General features: G+C 44.6%; 1 protein-coding gene across 11 annotated transcripts in view; it reads left to right on the top strand.

Annotated features, from left to right (window-relative positions):
* SHANK2 (SH3 and multiple ankyrin repeat domains 2) overlaps positions 1–25,041 on the top strand; it is a 528,042-nt gene that overhangs the window by 211,187 nt on the left and 291,814 nt on the right. Inside the window, exon 1 of one of the 11 annotated variants that reach the window (XM_069738618.1) lies at positions 24,077–24,317. The exons of the other annotated variants lie outside the window; for them this stretch is intronic. Coding sequence (XP_069594719.1) covers positions 24,281–24,317 — 37 coding nt within the window. The 5' untranslated portion in view covers positions 24,077–24,280. Of the gene's footprint in view, positions 1–24,076; positions 24,318–25,041 lie in introns of those variants that run through there. 11 annotated transcript variants of the gene reach the window in all.

Here is a 25,041-nt window from a genome sequence, read left to right as displayed (position 1 = left end):
CATCTGTTTATACCAAGGAAGGTGACGGGCACAAGGGGGCATTCTTTGCGTCTGGAGGAGAGAAGGTTTTTCCACCAACATAGAAGAGGATTCTTTACTGTTAGGGCAGTGAGAATCTGGAATTGCTTGCCTGAGGAGGTGGTGATGGCGAACTCAGTCGAGGGGTTCAAGAGAGGCCTGGATGTCTTCCTGGAGCAGAACAATATTGTATCATACAATTATTAGGTTCTGTAGAAGGACGTAGATCTGGGGATTTATTATGATGGAATATAGGCTGAACTGGATGGACAAATGTCTTTTTTCGGCCTTACTAACTATGTTACTATGTTACTATGTAAGGTCGGTCCAGACTCCAAACTAACATTAATAGGACGTTATGCCAGATTATGATATATTCTGAGCTACCAGAAAGGTACCAGATATAATCATTTTCTTGTAAGGGTAAGAAACGCTCAGGAAGAAGCCCAACAGTGAAATGTTTACATATATAGATGTTATAACTTTGCTTTTAATCCCACAGGTGTTCCAATATCTGTTCTCTCTGCTAAATACACATCAGCGAGCCATAATCCGATAGGTGCAATTTTGTACCGGATTATCAGATTTTCTGGATGCTGATTTTTATATTATATGTATTCATATATTCCCAGACTATTTAATTTATGATCCTAAATCTCTCAGTGATGCCCCCTTCCTCGCCTTATATAATTAGTTGTGGTTCTCTTCAATGTATTTTATAGTTTTAGGGTAAGTAATGGATTAAATACCAGTGGGGGGAGAAAAAAAAAAAAGAAGTTAATCCCTTACTGCATCCATCCAGCTGTCTGCGAGTAAATGAGCACAGACGGTTTAGGAAGCATGTGCTAAGCCTCGTATTTCTACTATGGCTGCTAAAAGATGGAGTTACCAAACACGGGTGCCGGCGAGCGTTACTGAGGCTCCGCTACTACCGCGCTCCAAGGCTCCGGCGGAATGCATTACAAGATGAGGCCCCGTCTATCCGGAGAACCCTACTCGGACGCTTATATTTTGATCGGGGGGGTTCCTGTGAAGCAAAGCCTGACCCGTATGGATTAGGTGACATGGGCTGTTCTTCCTCGTGCAAGAAAGGTTTGTCTCCTCATCGAAACGAGATCGAGGAGCTTTGTTTCGCTGTGTGAGCTGCTGTCTGTGTGTGCGAGTTTGTGTCGTTGATTAGCAGAATCACCAATTCTTGGATACTGTTGCTAGGTTTCGAGCCAGGAAGCCTCTATTCCTGTATATATGGATGAGCGTGTGCTGGGCTGGGTGTCTCTTCAAAACATGTTCTCGCCTTTTTTTTTATTTTTGCCTTTTTTTTTTTTTTAAATGTAATAATTAAGAGAAGAAAAAAACCCTCTTTCTATAATTATAAGGCCTGCAGTAATTAGTGCAATCTGGCAGGGAGGAGCAGACGGATCTGCTGTAAGATGCAGATTACAGGAGTAGGATGTTGCGTGTTAAATATGGCCTGTGCTTTTCTGCCGTCCAAGGCGGACTAAGCCTGGAAGATTCTCATTCATTCAATTTCCCCAGACTTTCACCGTTATTTTGTTTCCTTAAAGAAAGAAAAACAGAAACTAATTTTCCTTAATGATTTAACGTGCTGGAATAGAGAAGGCCTCGTTCACTCTAGCGTGGGTTGGCTGCTTATTCTGTCCATATGGAGATGATACAGAACCAGGAGGGGTTCTTCTTTCTGACATTCTGTGGAAACTGTTTCCCTCGTGAATCTTGCACTTTTTGGATTAGTCAGATCGTTGTCCACTCTGCTTTCAGCGCATGGCAAACAGTGCTGACTGCAAAATATCTATATTATTAGAGCGATATAAAGGTGCATGCTTAAGTAGTAGTAGACTGCGTCTGAGTGTCCTCCTCCTGTAGGCGAACACTCACGAAAAAAGTGCGCGACGGAGCTCACATTCACCGTGACAGTCTATGGCCCTGTCGGAGCTAGCATCCGGACCCCGTTTTGCTGGGGATTTTGGATGTATGTCCAAACGGGGACACAAAACGCCAAGTTCCAATGTAGTGTGAATGCTGCATTTTATGGAGCATAAAATCTGCGTTTAACTGTCCAAATAGAGTCTATGTGATTTCCTAAAAACTTGTGCCTCCCTGTGCGATTAAAGACGCCATTGAACTGTGCAAATTTTTTTGTTTTTATATTTTTAAGTGGAAAAATCAAAGCTTTTTCTGGAAGTAAAAAAAAAAAAGCTTCTAATCTGCAAAGAAAATGCACTAAAATATTGCAGCGGCAAAAACACAATCAGAGAAAATTGTTATTGCATAATATGTCAGACATTTACAGAAAACATGCTAAGGCCGGTTTCACACTTCAGTGGCTCCGGTACGTGAGGTGACAGTTTCCTCACGTACCGGAGACACTGACTCACGTAGACACATTGAAATCAATGCGTCTCTGCACATGTCAGCGTGTTTTCACGGACCGTGTGTCCGTGTGTAAAACACGGAGACATGTCAGTGTTCGTCGGAGCGCACACTGATTACACGGATTACACGGATCCGTGAAAAATATGTACCACACATGGACGCTGTCCATGTGCAGTCTGTGTGCCGTGCAGGAGACAGCGCTACAGTAAGCGCTGTCCCCCCCCCCCACATGGTGCTGAAGCCGCCATTCATATCTTCTCTCCAGCAGCGTTCGCTGGAAAGAAGATATGAAAAATCATATTTCTTTTTTTTTTTCGTGTTTAAAATAAAGATCCCTGTCCCCACCCCCTCCCACCCCCTGTGCGCCCGCCCGCTGTTAATAAAATACTCACCCGGCTCCCTCGCAGCGTCTTGTCCTCGCCGCAGCTTTTCCTGTATGAGCGGTCACGTGGTGCCGCCCATTACAGTCATGAATATGCGGCTCCACCTCCCATAGGGAGAAAAAAAATATTAACCGCAGGCGTGAACATCATCTTACTATACAGTACCTTGAAAAAGTATTCATTTTCCGTAAACTTTTCCACATTACACCCACAAACGTAAATGTATTTTATTTGATACCAACACTAAGTAGCAAATATTTCTAAATTGTAAAGGAAATTATATATGGCTTTCTAATTATTTTAAAAACAAAAATCTGAAAGTTGTGATGTGCATTTGTATTCAGCCCCTCGTTGTCTGATGTCTCTAAACAAAATCTTGCGTCCAAAATCCAGAGGAGGCGTTACAATGGCTGGATCTCAATACTAAGCATGTCAGAGCGGGGCAGACCCGCTGAAACTGATTTAAGTGCTACTGAGGCAATTGTTAACCCTTCACTGTTATGTTTGGTTTGATAGTTAACTGGTACTTATACTGTGACTTTATGGTATATTGATATCATCAGGTTGTGTTCGGCGGCGCAACGGAATTTGCATTTTGGCTATGGTGGGCGGGGGAGCTGAAGGAACGCAGAGTTTTTATCGTTAGGCTGTGAAACAGCGTTCCCAGATCTCAAATTGAGAGGGAGAGTTTATTTTGATATTCTAAGAGTAGAGAGGAGTTGGGTGGGCTTAAGAGAGGGGAGAGATGGAGAGTTATTTCAGTTGGGAATTGGGGATGGGGGGGAGGAGGGAGGGGGTGGGAGTTGGGGTTGAGACCTTAGGGAGCTTGAACTCATTCATTGTTTCTATAAGCTACAATGGGTGGGGAGGTTAAAATCCTAAGTTGGAATGTTAGGGGCCTTGCAAATGCTACTAAAAGAACAGCTATTTTCCAATATGTACTGAAACAGAGGCCTTCAGTGATATGTCTGCAGGAAACTCACCTAGTGAAGGAAAAGGTGGCTATTCTACAGAAGAGATGGGTGAGAAAGGCGTATCACTCACTGTTCTCAAATTATGCCAGAGGTGTGTCAATTTTGATACACGTTAGTGTTCCGTTTGAAGAGATTGAGGTAACCACCGATAAAGACGGCCAATTTGTGTTTTTAGTATGCAAGATATTTAACAGGTTAATTTGTATTGTGTCAATTTATATTCCACCACCATATTCCAAGAAAAAGATACAGGAGATTCTGGAAATTATGGGTAGGTGGGATGGGGTGCCCCTCCTTATAGTGGGGGATGTGAACAATATATCTAATGATCACTGGGACAAGGGTAGACATGCGGAGTTGAGAAGTGAAGGGAACTCTACTCCTTTTGGAAATTATCTAAGAGAAATAGGATGGATAGATTTGTGGCGGGTGCGTAATCCTAGGACATATGCCTACTCATGTTATTCAGCTACATACGGATCTTTATCTCGCATTGATGTGGCTTTGGGAAATGGGGGGGTGAATAATCTAATACATGAGGTGGAGTATAGGCCTAGAGTAATATCGGACCATAGCCCAGTACTGGTCTCGGTACAAATGACTGGGAAGAGTGGTCTGACGGGGTTGGGATGGAAATTTCACCCCTCCTGGCTACAGTATTTGGATATGAAACAGGTGGGAACTGAACTCGGGGAGTTTTTCAGGATTAATGAAGGGAGTGCGGGGAATCTTGTAGTGTGGGACACCATGAAGGCATACCTGAGAGGAATTTTATTCCGGGACATCTCGAGACATAAAACTAAGTCTAAAATTCAAGACAATGCAGTGATGGAGGAACTGAGGGTGGCGGAAGAGACACTGGCCTCTCAGAATTCAAGAGAAGCGCAACTTCGTATGAGGGCGGCTCAGGTAGCGGTCGATGAACTCCATATGCGTAGGGCAGATAGGTTGAGAGCCTTTCAAAAGGAAACATTTTATTCTGAGGGAGAGAAGGTGGGACATTTGCTCTCGGTGGTGGTTTCTGCGCAGCGGGATTCTTCACATGTATACTCCATAAGAACAGAGGAAGGTAAAACGGTTACTCAAGGGGAGGAAATTTTAGACGTTTTTCGGAGATTTTATAGTAAATTATATTCTTCTAGGGTGGATAAAAGTCCTGAGGAAATGAATAGATATCTGAAAGAGGTTGACTTACCCAGACTAGGTAGAGAGGAAAGGGAGTGGATGGATAGACCGCTTGGGGAGGAAGAATTGAAGGCGGCTTTGGCGGATATGGCGGGGGGCAAGGCTCCGGGGACGGACGGTATCCCAGTAGAGGTTTATAAAATTCTTAATGCAGAGTTAATGTCCAAATTGGAGCGAGTGTTCTCTGAGTCATTGGAGAGGGGAGTGCTGCCTCCATCAATTAGAGAGGCCATTGTGGTGGTTATTCCTAAAGCTGATAAAGATCCTCAACAGCCAGAGTCGTATAGACCAATTTCACTTCTAACGGCTGACATAAAGATTTTGGCGAAGGCCCTGGCGAACAGGCTGTCCCAAGTGATCGATAAATTGATTCACCCAGACCAGTCTGGCTTTATGCCCAATAAATCCACGGCAATTAACTTGAGAAGGCTATTTTTAGATATGCAAATTCCTGCAGACAATGCCGGAAAAAGAGTTGTGGTGTCTTTAGATGCCCACAAGGCCTTTGATTGTGTGGAGTGGAGTTACTTGTGGTCGGTACTGGATCGCCTGGGGTTTGGTCCAAAATTCATCTCCTGGGTTAAGTTGCTGTACTCGTTCCCAACGGCAAAAATTAGAGTTAATAATAATTTGTCAGAGAGTTTCCCGCTGTTTAGGGGTACCAGACAGGGGTGTCCGCTGTCCCCGTTGCTCTTCGCTCTGGCCGTGGAGCCGTTAGCGGCTAAAATAAGAGGTGCTCAGGAGGTTAGAGGTTTCATCTATGGTAGGAGGGAAGACAAAATTGCATTATATGCTGACGATATTTTGTTGTTCCTGGAGGATTCTGAAAGGTCCCTGTGCAATGCGGTTGCTTTGATTGAGGAGTTTGGTCGGTTTTCGGGTCTCACAATAAACTGGGATAAGTCTTGTATGTTGTTGATTGAGGGGGACAGTATTGGCAGTGGAGAGAGGGCGATAACCACAAAATTAAAGATTGTTCAAAAATTCAAATATTTGGGTATTCAGATTGCTCTTCCTCTAACTACCTTTGAGGAACTGAATTTAAGTCCATTAATGCAGAAAATTCGTACCAAGATTGCGGCATGGAACAAATTACATTTATCGGTGGTTGGTAGGGTCAACCTCTTAAAGATGATTGTAATGCCACAGTTGTTGTACGTGCTACATAACTCTCCCATTTGGATTACACAATGCAGATTCCGTAAGATTAGGTCTTTGTTTGGGGAATTAATATGGGGAGGAAAGAGTCCTAGGTTTAAACAGGAGATACTTCAGAGGGCCAAAACAGAGGGGGGTCTTGCACTTCCTAATCCATGGCTATACTTCTTAGCAGCACAGTGTCAACATCTCAAAGGATGGGGGGAGGAGGCAGGGAGTGTGCAAATACCTAATAGCTTGAGGTTCTTACTACAGGCAGACGTTTTGAGTGACAGTTTGGAGGGAGGACAATTCAAACAAATGGGTTCACATGGGTGCACTATCAAATTAATTCACAGAGTATGGGAAAAAGTCAAACTCATTAGGGAAGTGAGTGGGTTCACCAGATTCTCGCCTATTTGGGACAACATTTATCTACCGGAATTTAGGCAGAGGGAGGGTTTTCACTTTTGGTCTGCAGCAGGTATTAAACGGCTGGGGCAGCTGATAAGTCAGGGCAGACTTAAAACATTTGAGGAGTTGCAGGAAGAATTTCAGTTGCCACGGTCTGAATTGTTCCAGTATAATCGTATCTCTCATGCTTATCAGGCACAGAATAAAAGGGGAGCCATAGTGGTACAGATTGATCTCATGCTCGACTATATCCTTAAGAATAGCTGCACGAAGGGGGCGATTTCAGAAATATATGGGTTTCTACTTTTTTCTTTCCTGGAAAAATATCCCATCCGAGCCAAAGGGAAATGGGAAGCTGAATTGGGAATAATTGACAATGATAGATGGGAGTCGGTCCTAGAATATGTACCCAAGATATCAATGAGTGAACCAGGCAGGCTATCACAGTTATTCGTAATCCATAGGGCCTATAGAACCCCTGACAGGTTGTTCAAGGCTGGGCTTAGGCAGAACTCGGAATGCCCTCGGTGCTCACAATCCCAGGCGGGGATATTGCATATGATGTGGCAGTGCCCTAGACTGTCCTCCTTCTGGATAGTTGTTTTAAATCGTATTGAACTGGTGTATGGATGTTCTGTCCCTAGGGTTCCACTGACTTGCATATTGGGATATGTGGAGGAAATTGTTACGGACAACATGTTTAAAATAGCTATTGCACGATTGTTATTCATTGCTAGGAAATTGATCGCCAAATTTTGGATTAGAGAGGAACCTCCAACAAGAAAAGACTTTCTTAAGCAAGCGGAGCATATACTTACTTTGGAGAAAAGTATCTACACCAAAAGGAATAAGCTGGACATCTTCCACAAGCTGTGGCAACCGTGGATGGACTTGAATTAGGATGATAAATGAGAATATAGGGAACCTAGTATTCAATGGAAATATAACGGATGTTTATTCAAATGTTTGTATGATGATGGGAAGTGGGGTGGCTCTGGCTGAGGTCTCTGGGGTTGGGCGGGGTGGGGGGGCTCTGAGTCGGGGGGAAAAAGTTATCTGTAAATGTTTAATGAAACATTGCCATGAGAATTATTCTGATTGTTTATTCTTTGCGGATAATAAAAATCTATCTGATAAAAAAAAAAAAAACAAAATCTTGCGTACATAATTTGTAAATTGAGTCTACCCATGAGTAATTTCTTCTCAGTATAATTGCAGCTGTTCTGTGAAGGCCTCAGACGTTTTTTTGCGAGAACACTAGTGATTAAACAGCATCATGAAAACCAAGGAGCCCACTAGACGGGTCAGGGATAAAGTTGTGGAGAAGATTAAAGCAGGGTTAGGTTATAAAATAAGCAAACCACCATGCATGAGGCCCACTACCATACAATTGTAAATAACAGGGATGCAATAACAATGGTTAACCAATGACAACAAGAAAATAAAGTTTTTTTTTTTTCAATTTTATGATTACAGTGGTTGTGCATATCATACATTGGTCTTTTTCTTGAGGTTATAAAATAAAGCCAAAGCTCGGAACATCTCACCGAGCACTGTTCAATCCATCATCCAAAAATGGAAGGAATATAGCATGACTGTAAACCTACCAAGACATGGCCGTTCACCTATCCTGACGTCTCAAGCAAAGAGAGCACTAATGAGAGAAGCCGCCAAGAGGCCCATGTTCACTGGAGGTGCTGCAGCAATCCACAGCTCAGGTGGGAGAGTCTGTCCACAGGACAACTATTGGTCATATACTCCACAAATCAGACCTTTATGGAAAACTGACAAGAAAAAAGCCATATTTGAAAGCCAGAAGACACCCTGTTTGCAGTTTACCAAAAGTCATATAAGGGGACACAGAGAGCATGTGGAAGAAGTAGCTCTGGTCAGATTAAACCAAAGTAGAACTTTTGGGGATACATGCTAAGCACTATGTGTGGTGGAAAACGAACACTGCACATCACCCTGAAAACCCCATCCCCACCATCACTCATAGTGGTGGCAGCAGCCTGCTGTGAGGAGGCTTTTCTTCAGCAGGGGCAGGGAAGTGATAGGAAGATGGATGTAGCTAAATACATGGCCGTTCTGGAAGAAAACCTTTCAGAGGCAGTGAAAGACTTGCCACTAGGGCTTAAGTTCCTCTTCCAGTAGGACAACAACCCTAAACATCCTGGCAGAGCTACAATGGATGGTTTAGATCAGATCATATTCCTGTGTGTAAACGGCCCAGTCACAATCCAGACCCAAATCCCATAGAGAATCTGTGGCAAGACTTAAAAATTGCTGATGAAGGATGTCTCCATCCAATGTCACTGAGCGAGAGCGAGTATAGAAGAAGGGGCAAAATGTCACTTCTAGATGTGCAAAGCTGGAGAGACAGACCCCAAAAGACTGCAGCAGTAATTGCAGCTAAAGGTCATCCCACAAAGTATTCACTCAGGGGCTGAATACAAATGCACCTCACAATTTTCAGATGTATCTATATATATATATAATTGCCTAAGGGGCACTTCCGTCTGTTTCTAACTTCCGTCTGTCTGTCGCGGAAATCCCGGGTCGCTCATTGGTCGCTCCCTACTCCCCTCCAGTCAGTGCCCCCTCCATACTCCCCTCCAGTCAGCGGCCACATAGGGTTTTAGCAGTCTGTTAACGCTGCTGTTAACCCTGTCTGACCAACTTATACTATTGATGCTGCCTATGCAGCATCAATAGTAAAAATATATAATGTTAAAAATAATAAAAAAAAAAATTATATTTTCACCTTCCAGCGCCTTTCCCGCTCCTCGCGACGCTCCGGTCCCAAGAATGCATTTCAGCAATGACCGGAGATGACGTAGCTGTCTCGCGAGATGATGATGTAGCGGTCTCGCGAGACCGCTACATAATCACGTGTTATTACCGCAATGCATTCTTGGGACCGGAGCATCGTTCAACGCCAGGGCTGGATCCGGGGGCCGCAGGAAGGTGAGTAACTATTTTTTATTTTAATTCTGTTTTTAACAGGGATATGGTGCCCACATTGCTATATACTACATGGCCTGTGTTATATACTGCGTGGCCTGTGTTATATACACGTCTCTGCTATATACTACTTGGCTGGGCAACATACTACGTGGCTGTGCTATATACTACGTGGCTGTGTTATATACTACGTGGGCTGCGTTATATACTACATGGGCTGTGTTATATACTACATGGCTGTGCTATATACTACGTGGCCTGTGTTATATACTACATCTGTGCTATATACTATGTGGGCTGTGCTATATACTATGTGGCTGTGCTATATACTACGCGGCTGTGCTATATACTACGCGGCTGTGCTATATACTACGTGGCTGTACTATATACTACGTGGCTGTGTTATATACTATGGGCTGTGCTATATACTATGTGGGCTGTGCAGTATATTCTACGTGGCTGTGCTATACACTACATGGCTGTGCTATATACTATGTGGCTGTGTTATATACTACGTGGCTGCGTTATATACTATGTGGCTGTGTTATATACTACGTGGCTGTGTTTTATACTGCGTGGGCTGTGTTGTATACTGCGTGGGCTGTTATATACTGCATGGGCTGTGTTATATACTACGTGGCTGTGTTATATACTATGTGGCTGTGTTATATACTATGTGGCTGTGTAATATACTACGTGGCTGTGTTATATACTACGTGGCTGTGTTATATACTACGTGGCTGTGTTATATACTGCGTGGGCTGTGTTATATACTGCGTTGGCTGTGTTTTATACTGCGTGGGCTGTGCTATATACTACTATACATATTCTAGAATACCCGATGCGTTAGAATCGGGCCACCATCTAGTGTTTATATAATTTTATATTATTTATGTTTAGAAAAACTTGTATAATTTCCTTTACACTTCACAAATACTTGCTACTTTGTGTTCTAAATTAACATCTCAATAAGATAGATTTAGGTTTGTGGGTGTAACAAGAAAGAAATGTGAAAAGTTCACAGTATGAATACTTTTTCCAAGGCTCTGTATAATTTTATGTGGAAATTCTTGTAAGGCGATGTTCACACTGGCGTATTTTCGGACCTTATGCTGTCTTTGTGCGTGACAGACCAATGTTAATCCATGTGGTAGTTCACATGAACATTTTTCCAAATGAACCGACAGTCTGAGTGGGAAAAAATATCACAGCAGGCGCTAGTCACAAATGTTTTCCGAACGAGCCTCGCCCGTAAATTGGGCACACAAAAAATTTATGCGATACAGAAGAACATCTGTTTGTCATCCATTTTTAACAAAGATTCAAACGAAAGACTATTGGGTATTTAACTTATTTATTGTCTTTCAATTGTGTATGTAAACGATAAATATCAGTTATGTAACAAACAAACATAGGGGTGACATTACAGACCACTGTATACATTTTTCTAGACATGAAACTGTCAGTTTTTTATGTTCTTCTATGAATTTAGCCGCGCGGCTTGTCCAGACGAGTATGTAATCGGCTTGTGTGCTGCCCGTGTGTGCAAGACCTATTCGTGCCAGTGTGGCCAATTTCCCACACGGAGTAATAGCCTTGGGGGGGAAACTATTGCTGCACGTGTGATTCTTGTCCACTGTACTGACCAGATTATTACATGCAAGGTAACGGCGGCCCCGGCCTCAATGTGGACGAACACATGAAGCTGCACAGTGAGCCGTCACTTCCACAACCTGTAGACACAACGAGGCCCGTTTGTCATTACCGCCGTCTAAACCCAGACTAAGGGGCAATTTCCATTCTGCAGATTTTGTCGCAGAAACTTAATCAATTGAAAATCATTTCCATTCCTGTGAGTTGGAGTTGTTTTAGCTGAGTTTCAGAACTATCTGCAGCGTGGGAATACACCCTACAGAAGGAAAAACGCAGATATTGGTGCATTCGGCAACATAAATTAGGTGATTTTTATCATTTCTGTGCTGCTTTCAAAAATGTTTGATTATTCAGGGTGTGACCTCCCGCAGCCTGGCAAATGTTACAATTGCGCAAAGCTGCTGTAGTTTCGTTTTTTTTGGTGGTCCGCACAAATCTACCTTTATTGTGAACGTACATTGAATCCTGTCTTGTCGATGTGCTCTTATTTCAGGCTACAAAACCCCCTGTGCTTGAAATGCAAATAATGAAAGTATCTCCTAATGTGACTCTGAGGATGCGATATGCAAAGACAGAAAACATCTGCTTCCTGAGACGCAGGCGAAGCGTTCCCCGCTCAGAGCCTTATATCTCATGGAGAGTAATGAGCTAAATATTATCCACACTTGCCCTGGATACTTATTAACCCTTGCCCCGCCGCCTGCCCACATTCCCACTTGTCCATGGCGCCATCCGTCTGATACTTAGTCTGCGGAAGTAATGCGGTATTTCTGCATCGTTTAGGCTCGGTCTATGCTCTGCATCCCGGGGCTGGTCACTCCCGGCGCTGGCAGGGTTAATACTTATAAGTAGATGAATTTACAGCTGGGCAAACAATTTGGCTATATCTAATGTGGCAGAAAACTCTTCTGAGGAAGACGTTACCCAAGGATACGGAAGTTCTGGGTTGGCCCGAAGTTCCAGTGGTTACCATGGCATCACAAATTATGCAGTGATCATGCTCGAAATAGTCTAAGGCTGCAACCTCATGAGATTATATGCATTTGTGTAGCGCAATTTACTTTCTTTTTTTGCTTATAGATTGTTCAGTCTGTTATGCTGACTTACTGCATGCTCCCTGGGGGGGAGGTCTTGATCATTCATAAAAAAAAAAAAAGATCAAGGCGAGAATTTCCGGGGACCCTTAATATGTGGAGATTACCCATTAGGTCAGATGATGACCACTTGCACTACTCCAGATACTATGTTTACACAGGAATTTTCACTTCAGATTTATGCTTGGAAAATCCTGCTCACACACAGTGGGGATAAAAAGTATTTAGCCAGCCACCAATTGTGCAAGTTCTCCCACTTAAAAAGATGAGAGAGGCCTGTAATTGACATCATAGCCAGACCACAACTATGAGAGTCAAAATGAGAAAGCAAATCCAGAAAATCACCTTGTCTGATTTGCTAAGATTTATTTTTGAAAATTATGGTGCAAAATAAGTATTTGGTCATTAACAAAAGTTCATCTTTATATTTTGTTATACATCCTTTGTTGGCAATGACAGAGGTCAAACTTTTTCTGTAAGTCTTCACGAGGTTGGCACACATTGTTGGTGGTATGTTGGCCAATTCCTCCATGCAGATCTCTTCTAGAGCAGTGATGTTTTGGGCCTGTCATTGGGCAACACGGACTTTCAACTCCCTGCAAAGGTTTTCTATGGGATTGAGGTCTGGAGACTGGCTAGGCCAGGGGTGTCAAACTGCATTCCTCGAGGGCTGCAAACGGGTGATGTTTTCAGGATTTCCTTACATTGCACAGGTGATAATTTAATCACCTGCAAAGAATGATTCCAGCACCTTGTGCAATGCTAAGGAAATCTTGAAAACACGCATGGTTTGAGGCCCTCGAGGAATGCAGTTTGACACCCCTGGGCTAGGCCACTCCATGACCTTCATATGCTTCTTACGAAGCCACTCCTTCATTGCCCTGGGGGTGTGCTTGGGATTATTATCATGCTGAAAGACCCATCCATGTTTCATCTTCAATGCCTTTGGTGAAAAGTCCTCTTCAATTATTATTATTATTTATTATTCAGTGTTGCATTAGCTTTTTCCAGGCCTATGGGGGTCCCTGATGTCAGACCTTCAGCAGTCATATGATAGTGATATTATGCAGTGGTCAGTAGTCAGGACCTTCTTCTATCAGCCTCATCATAGAGAAACTACAGAGATGGTTGTGGAGGACCCACCGTGGCCCATTACTTCACATCCGCTGCAGGAATCTCTTGTCTGCAGTCACCACTAGGGGGGGATGGTGAGTCCAATGTGTACACAGTGCAGCAGATTTATCATTATGATCCTATACGTGAGTAGGGTTACTGATGTATTTCCGTGGCAGCCAGGGACCTGCTGAAAATCACCAACCTTGCTATATATTTTTTTGTCCTCATACTGCTATGCAGATGGAAAAATAAAAATGTTATGGTTCTTTGAAGAAGATGAAAAAAATGAAAGTGCAAACACAAAAATTGCCCGTTGCGGTAAGGGGTTAAATCTCCCATAGCAGTGGTTGAAATAGAATACATGTTATAAGATCTTCACAGGAGATTTGGAGCTTTGTTAGAAGAAAACCAGAGAATAGACCATTATAAAGATGTATTAAAAAATAATAATGAAGAATTGTTTTCTTGTTCCGGCAGAGACCGTTGTTGCTTCGTCCCCAGAACAATGTATCTGCAGCATTCACACTGAATCTTTCTTCTCCTTCGTGTTGTTTCCTCGGCCGTCCACCTACACATGTATAAGTTTTCACTCTCTGTAGGATTTGTTACTTAGAACAAAAACACCTCCAGATAACCTGCCGTCGCCGGGCTCCATTTTTATCTGGAATTATTTTTATAGCATGATTCATTAACGTTGGGCTCCTGCGTTTCTGTAGTGAGGCTGAATTCTAGCTCCGAGGTTACCGAGGGGTTTACACAATCGCAAATTACGGGAATCAGCGCAGCAAAGGAGCCTGTAATGTCCCATTTATTATTAGACATAGTGTTGGCATAGCTATGTATATGCATCAGTTATCTATATACAGTGGGGAAAAGAAGTATATGATACATTGCCGATTTTGCAAGTTTTCCCACCTACAAAGAATGGAGGGTCTGTATTTTTTATCGTAGGTACACTTCACCTGTGACTCGAGAGACAGAATCCAAAACAAAATACAAAAAATCACATTGTAGTATTTTTTCATAATTTATTTTCATTTTATTGCACAAAGTAATTATTTGATACAATAGAAAAACATAACTTAATATTTGGTCCAGAAACCTTTGTTTGCACTTACAGAGGTCAGACGACCAGGTTTGCAGACACTGCGGCAGGGATTTTGGCCCACTCCTCCATACAGATCTTCTCCAGATCTTTCAGGTTTCGGGGCTGTTGCCGGCAAACATTGAGTTTAAGCTCCTCCAAAGATTTTCTTTTGGGTTCAGGTCTGGAGACCGACTAGGCCACTCCAGGACCTTGAAATGCTTCTTAAGGAGCCACTCCTTAATTGCCCTGGCTGTGTGTTTCGGGTCATTGTCATGCTGGAAGACCCATCATCAATGCTCTTACTGAGGGAAGGAGGTGGATGGGCAAAATGTCGCAATACATGACCTCATCGATTCTCCCTTAGATAAGGTGCAGTCCTCCTGTCCCCTTTGCAGAAAGCATCCCAAAGTATGATGTTTCCCCCACCATGCTTCATGGTTGGGACGCTGTTCTTGGGGTTGTATTCATCCTTCATCTTCCTCCAAACACGGCAAGTGGAGTTAATACGAAAAAGTTCTATTTTGGCCTCCTCTGACCACATGACCTTCTCCCATGCCTCCTCTGGATCATCCAGATGCTCATTGGTGAACTTCAAATCTGCCTGGACATGTGCTGACGTGAGCAGGGGGACATTGCGTGTCCTGCAGGATATCAATCCATGACGTCATAGTGTGTTACTAACCGTAATGTTTGAGACAGTGGTCCCAGCTCTCTTCATGTCATTGACCAGGTCGTCCCGTGTAGTTCTGGGCTGATTCCTAACCTTTCTCACAATTATCCTCACCCCACAAGGTGAGATCTTGCATGGAGCCCCAGACCGTGGAAGATTAAACGTCATCTTGTGTTTCTTCCTTTTCTAATAATGGCGCCAACAGTTATTGCTTCCTCACCAAGCTGCTTGCCTATTGTCCTGTAACCCATCCCAGCCTTGTGCAGGTCTACAATCCTGTCCCTGGTGTCTTTTGACAACTCTTTGGTCTTGGCCGTGGTGGAGAGGTTGGAGTGTGATTGATTGAGTGTATGGACAGGTGTCTTTTATACAAGTAACGAGATCAAACAGGTGTAATTAATACAGGTAGTAAGTGTAGAGTAGGAGTCTTCTTAAAGAAAAACTAACAGGTCTGTGAGAGGCAGAATTCTTGCTGGTTGGTTGGTGATTAAATGCTTATTTCATGCAATAAAATACAATTTATTTATGTAAAAATCCTACAATGTGATATTCTGGTTTTTTTTTTATTGTTAGATTCTGTCTCTCACAGGTGTAGTGTACCTATGATAACAATTTCAGTCCTCGCCATTTCTTGTAGGTGGAAAAACTTGAAAAATCGACCGTGTATCAAATACTTATTTTGCCCACTGTATGTGATATCTATCTATTAATCTACTTCATATCCATCTGTCTCAGCTATATCTATATATCTATCATCTATCTATCTCACATCTGTGTAATATCGTTGTACCCTTCTTACAATATCTCTGTGACTTAGAAGAGTCACCCGGCCGTATAACTCGGACGATGATCGCAGCGCATTGCTCGGACAGTCTGTCCGCTCTCTTGACACGAGCGTGAGTGACAGCTGCATAGAAATACACGCTGTGACACTCGATGGCCGGTCCGAGCATCGCTTTACTTTGACTCTTCCCTAATATCTTTCTCTCATAGATATTTTATCTACTAATCTTTCTCTACCGTTATATCTCCATATTATCTATGGATGTCGAATGGGAGGTCAGAAAAGTCCCTGGAGAGGAATATGGAGGGGGCACATAGTTTTCTCCATATAGTGTTAATGGAGAACAAAGTTTTCATTTGCTGTATTATAAAGGGTATGTGCCCACGTTGCGGAATCGTGTGCGGATTTTTCCCACTGGTTTTGCAAAATCCGCAGGTAAAACGCACTGCGAATTTACTGCGGAATTACTGCGGGTTTTGTGCGGATTTCACCTGCAGTTTGTCACCTGCGGATTCCTATTGAGGAGCAGGTGTAAACCGCTGCGGAATCCGCACAAAGAATTGACATGCTGCAGAAAATGCAATGCAGCGTTTCCGCGCGGTATTTTTTTTTTTTTTGGCGCAGAAAAAACTGCATCATGCAGCGTCCTCTGCGCCCTGACGCATGCGCCACAGTGACGCATGCGTCACAAAACGCAAGAGCAACGCATGTCCATGCGACCCCCATGTTAAATATAGGGGCGCATGACGCATGCGTCGCCGCGGCTGCGCCCGATGCAACGCTAATGTGAACGTAGCCTAATAAAGCTCCGACCTGGATACCAGAAATCTTTCTGCTCCTCTCTTGTATGTGTATGTGCATTTGCTTGTATGTGCATTCACCTTCTAGATTCACAGGCTATAATTGCTGGGGTTTTCTCCAATCTGACCTATTTTGTGCGGCAGCCTCCGGGTGATGCACATATTTTGGTGTGTGAATGCTCGGCTCATCCATTAGGATGGTGTGCTAGCACGCTGAATGCTGGAGACGGCTCCTGCAAATGTTCCTCCTGCGTACATCTGTGATCTCTGTAAGCGCCAATAGTTAAAATGTGTACATCCACATTAAAGGCATGTATGTACATGAGCACGTTACCTGCTGTACTCCTGCTGGGAAAATCAGGAAAGTGGATTTTGTAGATTCCTCATATAGTATATTGTGTGACTGCTAGCCATTATTAGTACTGTGACAGTCTAATGGTAAGACCATGGGATGTTATTACAGCATTATGAATAGTAAAAAAAAAAAGTTACATGACTAACAGTAATCATCAGCAAACAAAGTGCCCCTGTCTGGATATTTGTTTTGTCCTAGCTTTTCTGAATATTGGATGAAGCTTTGGGGGCTTAGTGGTTAGCATTGCACAGTGGCTCAGTGGTTAGCACTGCTGCTTTGCAGCACTGGGGTAGTTGGTTAAAATCCCACCAAAGGAAAACATCTGCAAAGAGTTTGTATGTTCTCCCCGTGTTTGCCTGAGTTTCTTCCAATTTCAGATAAGACATATTGATAGGGAATGTAGATTGTGATCCCCAATGGGGACAGAGATGACGATGTCTGTACGGCGCTGGAGAATTAATGGCGCTTAATAAATGAGTAAAATAAGTAACATCGCTGGTTTAGATGGGGCCGTCAATCTGATGGGCAGAAGGCATCATTGAGTTCAGTGTGGCAGGTGTTTGTAACTCTTATCTGTGTTTTATTGCACAAATTTCAGTCAATTGATTTGTTGTGTGGTCATAAGAAGAACTGAACTTTACTGTGTCTATGAATCAGCAATGAGGAGTTAAATAAAAAGTTACAAACTGCAAGTCAGATTGTGATCACTGAACAATTCCCAGTTCACAACAAAGTGTAGGAGATTTCACAAATCTCATGCACACAGCTTGCTATTTTTATCCACAGTATTTTGTGCAAAACCTGAGGTTTTGTAGAATGGAGCATGTCACTTCTTTCAGCTTTGAAAAATGCAAAGCGTGGTGCGAAAAATGCTGAAAAAACCTAGGTATCAGATTATGGTGCGTGTTTTTTTTTTTTTTTTTCCCCAAAACCTGATGAACTAAAATTTTCTTTTCTTTTTCCACTAAACTTTATCAGCATGCACAACAGACAAATGTACCCTGAAAAAAAGCAGCAAAAAATGCAACAAACACCTGCTTTTTTGAGCCAAGTTTCTTACTGACAAGAGAGCAGCAACAAAGCATCAAAAACGCAACGTTTAACCATGGCCTTAAAGAAAAATGTTTGCAGAAAACGTTATAGAATAAAATACTTTCATACTAATGCCACGTGAACACCGTCAGTATTTTAAATCTGTATTTGTAAGCCAAAATAAGGAAAAGTACAATAGGAACAAATCAACACTTCTGTATTTATCACCCACTCTAACAAATACTGATGTAAAATACTGACCAAATATTGAAAGTGTGAACGTGGCCAAAAGGGTATTCTCAACCTTACAAATGGATGAAAAGAGCTAATTTTGGTGTTTACTTGTTATTAAAAATCCTCTCTGTTTCCAAGATCGGAGTGATTGTTACCGTAATTAGTTTACAGCACGTTTCCAAGCTCACCGACCACCTCTGCATTTTGTCACACAAATAAGACCCAGTCTCTCAGGAAAGCAGTGCAGCACCTTGAAGCTATTTGCTAACTAGCTTGCAAGCGCTGCTCTGAAGCTCATTGGATTCAGCCAATTTCAGGCTCTGAAAGCTCCTTCAATGCTGTAGCATCGGAAAGTGAACAGTTCTTGTCCAGCAGTTCGTCTGAAGGTCCAGCTTGAGAACTCTTCCAGCTCCGATGGTCCCTTTGGTGACTCTTCAGTAGTGACTGTATGCCGTGTGTATACATACCACTGCAGCTAATTATTGGAGATGCCAACACCTACAGACGAGATCGCTGTGGCCAGTAGATTACTGCTAATTACACTCAGACTCTATTCTATCCAGATGCAAGTACAGCATTTAGCTTTGAACCACAATCTCTACCTGAGGACGCCAACGTGTGCAAACCCTTTTTTGAAGTTTAGGTATTTGACGCCTTTGGACAACCTTGTCTGTGAGTGACCTACTGACAATGAGCTGTTAACTGTGGGAAGTTCTGGACTTTTTTTTCTTTCTTCTGAAAAGGTTGCAGCAGAAGAAATATAATCTTGTGCGACAATATCCCTCTTCTCAGGCTCATTGTGTGGAGTCCAAAGTCAATTACTTAGGTGGCTGGAAGAACCACTTGGAGAATATAGACTCAGTAGGGGGCGTAGGTAACGTGGACCATCAGAGGTTGTATCCAGGGTCACCATCTGGGGTACTGCGGTCCGGTATGTTACATTAGTGGCATCACTGTCTATATCTTGTCACATTTTGGTAGGGGGTGGTCTGAATATTTAAAGAACAGATATATCTATACACTTTTGCCCACTGCCATTGAGTTCTCCATGATGACAAACCACAGAACGTGAACAGCGACCTGAACCCTAAAACCTACAGTGGCCAAGAGGCATAAAAGTTGCAGTTCTGAGATCAAACCGTTCATGGAGACCGATCCGATGTCAGCTACACGACTAACACCACTGCTTTTCTCCATTATAAAGAAATAACAAAGACCATGAAAGAACATATAAGCAGTAATGTGACATGATATACGTGACATATGGTCATCAGGGGCTTTTCTCTGCTGCGGTGGTATATGAGAAGTAAAGCCGTGGACATCTCTCCTAATAGGCAAATACTTCCTTTTCTTTGTCGCAGTTGGACTAATTCATTTTCCGCCATCTGGATAAATCAGAAATCTTCTGTGGTTAATCAGTTTGGACACGTTCATTCAGTGTAAGGCTGAGTTGGGCGCCGGCTGATGAGGTCCCCGCGCGCCCGTGGTATATCAGTCGCATTTCCTGACATCCACATCTGATGGCTTATTTGCTTATAAATAATTTCCTGTTTCCCACCTTCTTGCTGCATTTTATCATAATTACTGTGGGGGAGATAATTGCCGCCTGATCCTTCTTATGTAGAAATGTAGGTCAAGTCGGTACATTTGTGTAACTTACAGTTAATTTTACTGTGCGGAAATATCTTCACGCAGATACGCGGCATTGTGTTACTGCACGGGATGGCCATACGCCAAGCCAATCTTTTCAACCTCTACTTTGGTAGTTTATACAAAAATAAATGCAGGATGTGGAAATCTGTCAACCCATGAGTGTTTACTTATGCCCATGAATTTTTATCATGGTTATGTGGCATCCAAGAAATAGGTCCAGATCAGTGGTCATCAACATCAACCCTACCGCATTTTGGAGGCTTTACATCTCTGTACTGCACTGAGGTAAAAGGGGACCACAGTTGTCTTAGGTTCAGCGCACATATCCTTCCTCTGGGGCTCTGCACACGTGTCCTTTCTCTTGGGGCTCTGCACACGTGTCCTTTCTCTTGGGGCTCTGCACACGTGTCCTTTCTCTTGGGGCTCTGCTCATCCTTCCTCTTGGGGCTCTGCACACGTGTCCTTTCTCTTGGGGCTCTGCACACGTGTCCTTTCTCTTGGGGCTCTGCACACGTGTCCTTTCTCTTGGGGCTCTGCACACGTGTCCTTTCTCTTGGGGCTCTGCACACGTGTCCTTTCTCTTGGGGGTCTGCTCATCCTTCCTCTTGGGGCTCTGCACACGTGTCCTTTCTCTTGGGGCTCTGCACACGTGTCCTTTCTCTTGGGGGTCTGCTCATACTTCCTCTTGGGGCTCTGCACACGTGTCCTTTCTCTTGGGGCTCTGCTCATCCTTCCTCTTGGGGCTCTGCACACGTGTCCTTTCTCTTGGGGCTCTGCACACGTGTCCTTTCTCTTGGGGCTCTGCACACGTGTCCTTTCTCTTGGGGCTCTGCACACGTGTCCTTTCTCTTGGGGCTCTGCACACGTGTCCTTTCTCTTGGGGGTCTGCTCATCCTTCCTCTTGGGGCTCTGCACAAGTGTCCTTTCTCTTGGGGGTCTGCTCATCCTTCCTCTTGGGGCTCTGCACACGTGTCCTTTCTCTTGGGGCTCTGCTCATCCTTCCTCTTGGGGCTCTGCACACGTGTCCTTTCTCTTGGGGCTCTGCACACGTGTCCTTTCTCTTGGGGCTCTGCACACGTGTCCTTTCTCTTGGGGCTCTGCACACGTGTCCTTTCGCTTGAGGCTCTGCACACGTGTCCTTTCTCTTGAGGCTCTGCACACGTGTCCTTTCCCTTGGGGCTCTGCACACGTGTCCTTTCTCTTGGGGGTCTGCTCATCCTTCCTCTTGGGGCTCTGCACAAGTGTCCTTTCTCTTGGGGGTCTGCTCATCCTTCCTCTTGGGGCTCTGCACACGTGTCCTTTCTCTTGGGGCTCTGCTCATCCTTCCTCTTGGGGCTCTGCACACGTGTCCTTTCTCTTGGGGCTCTGCACACGTGTCCTTTCTCTTGGGGCTCTGCACACGTGTCCTTTCGCTTGAGGCTCTGCACACGTGTCCTTTCTCTTGAGGCTCTGCACACGTGTCCTTTCCCTTGGGGCTCTGCACACGTGTCCTTTCCCTTGGGGCTCTGCACACGTGTCCTTTCCCTTGGGGCTCTGCACACGTGTCCTTTCTCTTGGGGCTCTGCACACGTGTCCTTTCGCTTGAGGCTCTGCACACGTGTCCTTTCTCTTGAGGCTCTGCACACGTGTCCTTTCCCTTGGGGCTCTGCACACGTGTCCTTTCTCTTGGGGCTCTGCTCATCCTTCCTCTTGGGGCTCTGCACACGTGTCCTTTCTCTTGGGGCTCTGCACACGTGTCCTTTCTCTTGGGGCTCTGCACACGTGTCCTTTCGCTTGAGGCTCTGCACACGTGTCCTTTCCCTTGGGGCTCTGCAAACGTGTCCTTTCCCTTGGGGCTCTGCACACGTGTCCTTTCCCTTGGAGCTCTGCACACGTGTCCTTTCCCTTGGGGCTCTGCACACGTGTCCTTTCTCTTGGGGCTCTGCACACGTGTCCTTTCGCTTGAGGCTCTGCACACGTGTCCTTTCCCTTGAGGCACTGCACACGCGTCCTTTCCCTTGGGGCTCTGCACACGTGTCCTTTCCCTTGGGGCTCTGCACACGTGTCCTTTCCCTTGGGGCTCTGCACACGTGTCCTTTCCCTTGGGGCTCTGCACACGTGTCCTTTCCCTTGGGGCTCTGCACACGTGTCCTTTCCCTTGGGGCTCTGCACACGTGTCCTTTCTCTTGGGGCTCTGCTCATCCTTCCTCTTGGGGCTCTGCACACGTGTCCTTTCTCTTGAGGCTCTGCACACGTGTCCTTTCCCTTGGGGCTCTGCACATGTGTCCTTTCTCTTGGGGCTCTGCTCATCCTTCCTCTTGGGGCTCTGCTCATTCTTCCTCTTGGGGCTCTGCACACGTGTCCTTTCTCTTGGGGCTCTGCACACTTGTCCTTTCTCTTGGGGCTCTGCACACTTGTCCTTTCTCTTGGGGCTCTGCACACGTGTCCTTTCTCTTGGGGCTCTGCACACGTGTCCTTTCGCTTGAGGCTCTGCACACGTGTCCTTTCTCTTGAGGCTCTGCACACGTGTCCTTTCCCTTGGGGCTCTGCACACGTGTCCTTTCTCTTGGGGCTCTGCTCATCCTTCCTCTTGGGGCTCTGCACACGTGTCCTTTCGCTTGAGGCTCTGCACACGTGTCCTTTCTCTTGAGGCTCTGCACACATGTCCTTTCCCTTGGGGCTCTGCACACGTGTCCTTTCTCTTGGGGCTCTGCACATGTGTCCTTTCTCTTGGGGCTCTGCTCATCCATTCTCTTGGGGTTCTGCACAAGTGTCCTTTCTCCTTCAGTCCCAAGAGAATGGACACGTGATCAGAGCCTTACTTGGTTGGGATCCCAGTGGTTCAAAAAATTAAATTTTTAAATAGTCTATTAGGGTGTGGGGGTTTCCTGTTCTGGACCTCCATCACTGGGGCACCACCTATCATAAAAATGGGGCATTTGTGACAATTTGCTTTACCTATTCTCTATTCTCTTCCTTGTCATATCTATTAGGCTGCCGTCACACTAGCAGTATTCGGTCAGTATTTTACATCAGTATTTGTAGCCAAAACCAGGAATGGAACAAATAGAGGAAAAGTATAATAGAAACATCTGCACCACTTCTGCATTTATCACCCACTCCTGGTTTTGGCTACAAATACTGATGTAAAATACTGACCAAATACTGCTAGTGTGACGCCGGCCTGACACTAACAATATTCGGCTGTGGGGTTCACATACGGAGCTCAGGATATGGTCCCACAGGTGGATTTTCTACCTTCCATTTGCGTTCCTCTGGGAAAATAAGCGACCTATATTGACCTGCGCTTTGTCTTTGAAATCTATATCCTGTCAATTGCTGATGGTGAAATGTGCAGAAGCACGGCTGCATTTCCACAATGTAATCCAAAGAGGATGTTGTTGCTGCAGATCGTACATGCGGCGCATTTATTGTTGAAATTCCTGCGACTGAAACCCATTTCCAGTTGCATCATTTCTGCAGGAAATACATGGTTTTCTGAAGGCGCTATTAAATGATAGGATTGTTGCAGAAATGTGAGCAGTAAACACCCGACAAGAAAATGTATATTCGCAAATATTCCAAAGTTTTTTGTGAAGTATAAATTTTCTTGAATTTCAAACATACTTTTTTTTTCTACCCCTCTTTGCGAGCCAGGAGGTATTTAGTTGCAATCATCGAGGGTAATTTGTGGGCCAGCTCTAGTCACCAACCAGGCGACTGGTCATTTTTCTCACGGTGACCGTCTTTAGGCTCATGGGGTGAGTTTATGCTCTGCAGATTTGATGCATTCATTCTTGCACCCTTCCCATTCATCTGTATTCGACTTGCGGAAATCCATCCACCAAAACCATTCAGAAATTTCTGCTACAAATTCATCGCGTGTGCTGTCCTTTTCATGTGGATTTCTTTTTTTTAAGAAATCTCCAGATTACTGTCCCGTTCCTGCCTTGGTGGCATGTGGCTGCTCCCCATCTGGTACCTTTCAGTCTGCACAATGGCATCCTAATTGTACGACCCTTTCCCACCGCTCTAATTCCGTGCCCAATTCTTCATTAATACAATCCTTACAATAGCGGAGGAACAGAGCCGATCTGCTCACATGACTCACTCTGTGAAAGATCGCAAGATGTTTGAGCGTCTCCAGTCTGCGCGCAGCCGTTTCCCAGCTGACGGACAGGATATGGGGTGGGCTCGTCACCAGAGTCCTGGGTTCTCCATTCCCAGCAATGCTCGCTCTTCCACACTTCCCAGGAACTTGCTCCTCTCTGTAGGCTGCTGGCAGCTGAAACTGATGGGATAGTAGTCCTGACTCTCGGGGTGCGTGGCACGTCTCCGCTTCACACTCAGGAAGATGAAGTCTTTGTTTAGTGCATTCACTAAGAAGGAAGGTAAGTGGCACCTGCTGGGTAGGAGCGGGGGACTGTTCCCCGACTGCTGGGTAGGAGCGGGGGACTGTTCCCCGGCTGCTGGGTAGGAGCGGGGGGCTATTCCCCGGCTGCTGGGTAGGAGCGGGGGGCTATTCCCCGGCTGCTGGGTAGGAGCGGGGGGCTATTCCCCGGCTGCTGGGTAGGAGCGGGGGGCTATTCCCCGGCTGCTGGGTAGGAGCGGGGGGCTGTTCCCCGGCTGCTGGGGTTTAGACATATTATTAAACTTCATATGGACTCCTTGCCTTTGGAGAGTTTGTGCGATGATGAAGAACAGATGGAGTGGTGCTGGAATGGACGAGATGTGCTGCAGGCTCTTTTTTTTTCTGAATGGGAGTTGGAATAATGTGTGTATATGTGAGAAGCTGCACATTAACCTCACCGAGGCTCCAGATCAATAGAATTTTACTACAACTCCCATCATTTGTAGCTGCAAGTAGTGTTGGATCACGATTTACTGGCAGCTGTAGTTCCGTACCTGCTTCGTACCAAATTTGCATTCTTATAAGTAGAATAACATTCTTGTTAACTGTCATCTTGCTGGGACTTGTAGTTCCACCGCTGCTCTGCGACATCCCCGATACATTATAATAAGACAAGGTTAATATTTGCTTGATGGGACCTGTAGTTCTACCACAGCTCTATGGCAACTGATTTTTTTTTTTAAGCTGATTCAAATAAGGTCCCC

Source organism: Ranitomeya imitator, chromosome 9 (assembly GCF_032444005.1).
Source record: "Ranitomeya imitator isolate aRanImi1 chromosome 9, aRanImi1.pri, whole genome shotgun sequence".
NCBI lineage: Eukaryota > Metazoa > Chordata > Amphibia > Anura > Dendrobatidae > Ranitomeya > Ranitomeya imitator.
This window is presented reverse-complemented; position numbering and strand designations above follow the sequence as displayed.